This window comes from Chiloscyllium punctatum, chromosome 17 (assembly GCF_047496795.1).
Source record: "Chiloscyllium punctatum isolate Juve2018m chromosome 17, sChiPun1.3, whole genome shotgun sequence".
Lineage (NCBI taxonomy): Eukaryota > Metazoa > Chordata > Chondrichthyes > Orectolobiformes > Hemiscylliidae > Chiloscyllium > Chiloscyllium punctatum.
Window position 1 is genome coordinate 15,323,487 of NC_092755.1, and position 7,592 is coordinate 15,331,078.

The window sequence follows — 7,592 nt, forward strand, 5'->3', positions numbered from 1 at the left end:
TTTACTCTAGGTCTCAATTTTCATTTGAAAGAGCCATTTCGTACTGATCATGTTTAGAATTAATGGCATTGTTGACATAACAATTAGCAGTGATTTCCTGAGCTGTTAGATATATTAAAACCAACATTTTGTCCGAGCATTTAATTGATGGAAGTGTTAGCAGTACATACGACATGCCCAAAACATTGTCCCATTGTGTCACCAGTTTGCTAATTTAAATGGTACATTTCCTCTTTGATAGTTTTGTAAGAGGCAGCCTGAGGTCTGCTTCAGATCGCAGTTGGTATAATTGCATTTAAAACTCGTACTGACCGTCAGTTTATGATGGAATTGACAAAATGTTCCCTCGAGCTGTTTTTGAACGGGTCCAGCCCTGGTTCCTCTCGCTGTGGTCTCTTGCACAGTAATAGTTGGCGGTGTCTTCGATCTTCAGGTTCCCCATGTCCAACGCGAAAATGTTGTTTGAATTGTCTTTGGACGCAGTAAATCGATTCTTAATCGCTGGTGCATAGTAACTGCTGGATGAACTATAGTACCACAGCAGCCACTCCAGACCCTGTCCGGGAACCTGTCGGACCCAGCTCATGTAGTAGCTGCTAAGATCGAAGCCGCTGGTTTTACAGGTCAGTTTCAGGCTGCCTCCGGGACGGCCAGTCTCTGCCTCTGGCTGGGTCAAAACAATCTCCGACTGGACACCTTCAAAAAAGAAAACAAATAAACCATGAGCATTAATACAGATTAAATGATGGCTGAGTCTTTTACATTCCTGCGGTAGACTAACATTGAGACAGTGACAAAGACAGACTTCAACAAAAAACACTCACATGATAAGAAAGTAAGGAATAAACTGAGAAAAATTGTCGACACAATCATTCTGATAACTTGTGGGAAGCGGTTCTGTCAAGATCGTTCTAAACAGAGCCGACCCAGGAGTGTTGAATTACGGTCTAGTGCCCAGGATTTATATGGCCATCGGAAAGGGGCAGGATCACAGCTTCCGCCTGTTGGTTTCCTGCTGGAGGCTCAGACTGGATCCTGGTCTCAGCTTGTACAGCCCGAACACATGGGATCATTTATTTACGAGGTTACGCTGAAACATGGACATATACACATCTTGGGATATTTATTTTGCTGAATAGCTTCTTTGGGAGTGTTTTTATTTAAATGGTGGAAGTAAAATTGAGTAGCTTCAGGTGTGTTTCACATGATAGTTGCAAGTATTTTGTTTAAAAAAAACAAATTCATTCGGATGTTAGCTCCCTTTATTTCTACATTAATTCACAAGCAGATAAAACTAAAATCAAAGTTCAAACATATTACCAGCTAGTAAAACAATTGAGCTTGTTTTCCCAGGACACTGCCAGTCTCTGTCCCACTACAAAATAACATGTAATTCATACTAAACATTTCAAAATTCAATTTAGACAACTGAACTTAGAGCTTGTCCAAAGTGATTATATTTAGAATATTCAATTAGAAGTTAACTCCCTTTAATTCTACATTCCACCACAAGCAGATAAAGCTAAAAAGAACTTCAATAATATATTAACCAACAAAATTAGTGACTTTATTTTTGCTGTCAAAGTCGCTCTCACTTTACAAAATAACATACCATTTCTAATCTGCGTTTCTAAATTCAGTTTAGGCAACCTAATATGGAGCATGTCTAAAGTGATTATGTTCAGAATGTGAGTGTGTGTCACTAAACAGTTTGGACTCGGAGATTAAAAGCACCTCCTTACATTGCAGAATGTCTCTCCCTGCATCTTTTTTTTCAAATTGCTCCGACCCTAAAATGCATAGTAAAGGAAAGCTGTGTGCCTGAGAAACAAAAAAATGAGTTGGCAGTGATACATAACACCTAGGTAAACTTTTGAAAGAGCATCTAATGAACTAGAACAGGACAGTCCATACGTCCATATCTAACAGTCTGGGTGCATCAGGAATGTTTGATTAAATTAGAGAGTATTACAATAATCATTACCACGGATGGAGGTTATAAACAGTACATGTCTCTGCTCACTGATAGCTCTGACAGGGGCAGATAACTCATAAAAATCAGTAAAAATTCGCTGTTACACTCAGTTTTAATGAGATGCATGAATCCGAGAATGGTGTAACAAGTGATGTGAGTTTGAACCAATTCAAGTTTGCTAATTTACTTTGAGATGATAACAAATGTTACTGCAATGTGGGATTTTGGATCCATTAACTTCATATTCAGGAGCTTTAAAGATACTCAATAAACAGGCTGAACTAACCAGAACGTCACTGCATTCAATGTCCTGTTTTCTGACAGTCATACAGTGAATGCTGTATTCAGTGACTTTCCTTTTTAAAGAAGAAATGCCAAGTGAAATGTATCCATTGTAAGTAAATGGGAAAATATCGTTTGTTTGGTAGGATTTTACTTTAGTTTATTCATTTTCCCTTTAATCAGCCAGATACAATAGTTGGCAGCAATTAAACTGACTGCCGAAGGGGTCCTTGAGTTTCCAGTTTCATTTACTGGAAACAGGTGGAGTTTCTGCAGTGGATCAAAGTTTTTTGTCTCACTGTTGACCAGTTGGTGGAAAGCAAACTGCAAACCATAACCACCGCCTCCTCAGAAACAAATCGACTCAGCAACAATGCTGGAGGAAAGTTTATTTTTCAGTTATGTAACTTGGAGAACTAGTCACTCCTCTCATTGAAAGAAATATTCACAGAGTCTCAGACACAACCTTAACATCAACAGTTCATTCGAGGATCACTACAGCACTGTTTAATATTGAGAAAAATTGATAAATAGTCAGAGTCATGTTGTGATACAGCATGGTTCCAGACCCTTCGGTCCAACCAGTCCATGCCAGTCATAATCCCAAACTAAACTAATCCCACCTGTGTGTACTTGGCCCATATCCTTCCAAACATTTGATATTCATTTACTTATCCAAATGTCTTCTCAAGGTTGTAAGATCATCCCACACAAAAACCATTCTCATTGTAAAAAGTTGTCTCTGATATGTTTTTTAAAATTTTTCTCCTCTCATTGTAAAAACATGTTCCCTATTGTTGAAATCCCACACCATAGGGAAAATTCACCAATGTCTTAGTCAAAAATTGAAAACAATCCCAGCTCCAAACACTTTCAAAATATCACTATGGATCTTCCTCGAGTCCAAAATAAGATTGTCCCCTTTGATCAATGATTTGTAAAATTTACTCGTGTATCTACTGTGATAGACGTTTTCAAATAACTTCTTAAATGCAAATGGTTCACATCAATCGGATTAAAGTAACATTTCGTGCACTACCCCACACAAAAAAAAGAACTAGTTTGTTAACATGATTTGCTCTGAGGAAGTCTACGATGGATTCTTTTATCAAACAAAATCATTTCCACTGTTGTGAGCGCTCGTCTATCTTCTGTGCAATGGTCTGAATTTTAAGTTGTGTCTGACTGCAGATGAAACTGGCTGATCTGGGTAAAAGTACAGTTTGTGCCTTTCACATTGTTAATGTATATTGCTGACTTTAGGTGTTGTCCCAGGCATCGTCTGGCACCATTAATTAGACCATTAATTTCCACATCACTAGCCAGATTATCAGGTGGAGTTTATTGATATGGAATATTTTTGAAACGAAAGCTTCGTACATTTCCAGTATGAATCATGTCAATTAGAGCCATTCACCTTTCCACTCATGGCTTGATAAACTTATATGAGGTCGCCCCCCCGAACTCTCACCCTCCAGTGATAACGGTTCCAGTCTATCTGGATTTCCAATGGTGGTTCTGTTCCCTCACATTCTGCTGTTTAAGATCCTCCTGCCACCCCAGGTCCACAGACAGTGTCCCTTGATACCAATTCAAAGAAATGAAAGGAACTTGTCCCACCATATTTTTCAATTTTCTTTGGCTTCAAACACCATCAAAAATAAATGTTTGTGTCATTGCTGATTTATGGGAGAATGCCGTGTACACAATATCTGCTGAAATACCTGCCATACCATCCTGAATCTGGTTCGCAGGTTCATCTGTTGCTCACAGACGCAACCAGACATCAGGGAACAATGAACATCGCCCACACCCAACTCTCCACCATTCCCCTCTGTAGTTTGCACTTTGTGAAATCCGTGTTGTCAATAATAATTTAAAAGAAAGTTTCTTTTTTAAACTTTCTTAATTCATGTTGCTGATCTTGGCTGAATAAAGGTATGTTGCTGTCAGCATTTCTGGGGAACATGTCTGCACTTTTTTCATGTCAGTTTATATTAAGACAAGAATTGTCAAAATGTCCTGAGAAACAACGTTTAGAAATGGGCCTATTAGCTCCTCAGGGCTGTACCAACTGTTTGAATATTGATACAGTTCTGCCCCTACTTTTTCCCCATAAGCCAGGATTTACAGCATTGGAGATCATATCTATGTTGATAATGGATTAGACCCTACACAATGTTCCCGAATGTTTACAGTGCTATCACCTGCAGGGTTATGGACAACATGCTATAAATTGGGTCTTGGCTGGAAGGCTCTGTCTTCACGTGATACAGGTGCGATGGGCGAAGTGATCTCTCTCTGTCGTGAAAACTTCCTACTACTCTAAATTCATCTTTCCTACTTTGTCTCGTTCAGAGGCTCTTCATACCAGAAATATTCCAAGCATTCGTTTCAATGAGATCAATACATTCCACCTGATAGTCTGGCTTGTGATGTGGAAATTAATGGTCTAATTAATGGTGCCAGACAACATCACTTTATTCAACTAAAGTCAGCAATATACATTCACAATGTGAAAGGCACAAACTGTACTTATACCCAGATCAGCCAGTGTCATCTGCAGTCAGACACAAAATTCAGACCATTGCACAGAAGATAGACGAGTCCTCACAACATTGGAAATGATTTTGTTTGATAAAACAGTCCATCATAGACTTGCTTAGAGCAACTCGTGAATATTGCTTGATATCTTTTTGTGTGGGGTAACACATGAAATGTTACTGTATTCCGACTGATGGGAACCATTTGCACTTCAAGTTATTTGAAAACGTCCTTCAAAACAGATATGTGAGTAAAAGTTAGAAATCATTGATCAAAGGGACAATTTTTTTGGATTCAAGGAAGATCCATAGTGAGATTTTGTAAATGTTTGGAGCTGTGATTGCTTATATTTTTAACTAAGACATTGACATACAGTGGACAACTTCACAGTTTGCTGTAACATGAAATTCGCAACCTGTGAACCTGGAAGGTAATGGTTCAGAATTTAACAAGGACCTAACAAGGTTCGTGAATGGACCAACGAATGAATCATGAAATTTAACAAAGGCATTTCTGAAATGATTAATTTAGCTAGGATGAATGTAGAGACACAAATTCACATCTCTGTTTGCATTTCAATATGCTATAAATCACTTTTCTATTATATCCTAAAATACTTGCTTCTTCGTTCATATTTAATACACTCTATCTTGTTCCAGTGTGAAGATAGTTTCTTTATTTATTTCACTCAAGACTGTAAGCTGTATTTTTGCCTCAGTATTGACCAAACTCGGTTTGGTGCAGATTATATCACTCGATCTGCTTTTTCAGGAAGTGAATCTCTCCACCTGTTATGTCAAAATAATCTGTTCATGCTTAGTTCGAAATGAATTCTGTTAATATCATCCCAAATTCAGACTCGGTTATTTTGTATTTATTCATTGGAAATGAACAGAATATGACTGATCTGTTCTTGGTGGAGTGGGAGAGGGAGTTAAAGTGTTCAGCCACAGGGCCGTGGGGTTGGTTGGCACGGGTGTCCCAGAGATGTTCTCTGAAATGATCAGCAAGTTAGTGTCCTGTCTCCCTGATGTAGAGGAGTCCACATCAAGTGAAACAGACACAGCAGATGACATTTGTGGAAGTATAGATAAATTTCTCTGGATCATTTGGGGCCTTGTCGGAGGTGAGGTGGAGGTGTGGGTACAGATTTTGCACTTCCTGTGGTGGCAAAGGAAGGTGATAGGGGTGAGGAGTGGGCTGGTGGAGGGGCATGGACCTGACGAGGGAGTCGCGGAGGGAATGGTGCCACCGGAATGCAGATAGGGGTAGGGAGCGAAATATACCCGAGTGATGGGGTCTGTTTACAGGCGGTGGAAGCAGCGGAGGATGATATGATGTATGCAAGGTCGGTGCATTGGAAGTTGAGGACCAGGAGGGCTCCCTGTTGAAATTGGAGGAATGGGGTTCAAGGGCATCGTTGACCACGTGGGAGGGGAAATTGCAATTTTTGAAAAAGGAGGTTATCTGGGATGTTTTATGGTGGAACTGGTCCTCCTGGGAGTAGATGCGATGCAGGCAGAGGAATTGACAATAAAGGGATGGCATTTTTACAGGAGGTCAGGTGGGAGGAGTGTAGTCCAGGTAGCTGTGGGAGTCAGAAGACTTGTAGTAAATGTTTAGTTGGTCACTGGAGATAGAGGTGGAGAGGTCTAGGAAAGGGAGGGAGGTGTCCGAGATGGTCCCTCTGAAGTTTAGGTCAGGGTGGAAGGTCTTATTAAAGTTGATGAACTGTTCAACCTCCTAGTGGTAGCATGAGGTGGCATTGATACAGTCATCAATGTAGCGGTGGTAAAGGTGCGCAATGGTATCAGTGTAGCTGTGGAAGATTGACTGTTCCACATATCTGACAAAGAGGCAGGCATAGCTGGGGTCCATACAGGTGTCCATGGCTCCCCCTTTGGTTTGGAGGAAGTGGGAGGATTGAAAGGAAATGTAGTTGAGGTTGAGCATGTACTGCTTGGGTTGGCGTGACAGGAAGAAACGGAGATCTTCGAGGCCTACATCATGGTGTTTGGATGTGTACAGGGCCTGGACAGTCTGTTCATTCTGGGGCTTATCAATTGCTTGCAGTTATTATGGAACTGCAAGGACAATGGCTGGGAACTCGGAGAAACCAATGATTAGGTCTTCTGCTTGAAGCAAATTTAGATCAGAACATTTAAACACCACAAAGCTCACTGTAGGAAATGACAGTGGTGCAACTTTTAATAATATTTGAAACTTTGTTAAAAATAGGGATTTTTAGTCATAGTTTCTGAAATAATCAAGAAAATAATTAACCGTTAGAACAAGCTCTTTCGAAGAGAGAGGATTTGCAAAGTTTGAAACCATACAGTGCTGTGGTTTATTTGAATTCAATGTCGGTCAGAGTTAGATACAGACAAGGTGATCTCTCCATATATTGATTCTGTTAATCTGACACACCGACATACCTGTCTGTACAAAACTGTATCATTTGTTTAGTTGATCAAAATTTAGGAAACAGATCAAACAGAATGTATTCGGCTGGGAAGGTGATGGATACAGAAGGCAGAATCAAAAACTGGGAACATTAAATCTGAAGAGAGAGTTACAAGGAGTACAAGATCAAAGACATGATAAGGTGCATGTCGATATGTTCCAGACGTTAGTGAATCGAATGAGCTTGTTCGATGGTCGAGAGACTAGTCCAGTGATGTCCTGGAATCAGACCATGAAACAGAGATCGAAAGGTCGATTTGCAAATGTCACTTCGATGTGATCGCTTCACACTCTGTGTCCTGATATAGGCCACATTAGCAGATGTTTC

The 7,592-nt window shown here is 40.0% G+C and overlaps 1 gene segment (V, D, J or C); it reads right to left on the reverse strand.

Moving 5' to 3' along the window:
- Positions 1-319: 319 nt before the first annotated feature.
- LOC140488202 (Ig heavy chain V region-like) lies at positions 320-3,988 on the reverse strand. The segment is given in 2 exon segments: positions 320-696; positions 3,982-3,988. Coding segments are annotated over 2 exon segments (384 nt in total).
- Between the last annotated feature and the right edge of the window lie 3,604 nt (positions 3,989-7,592).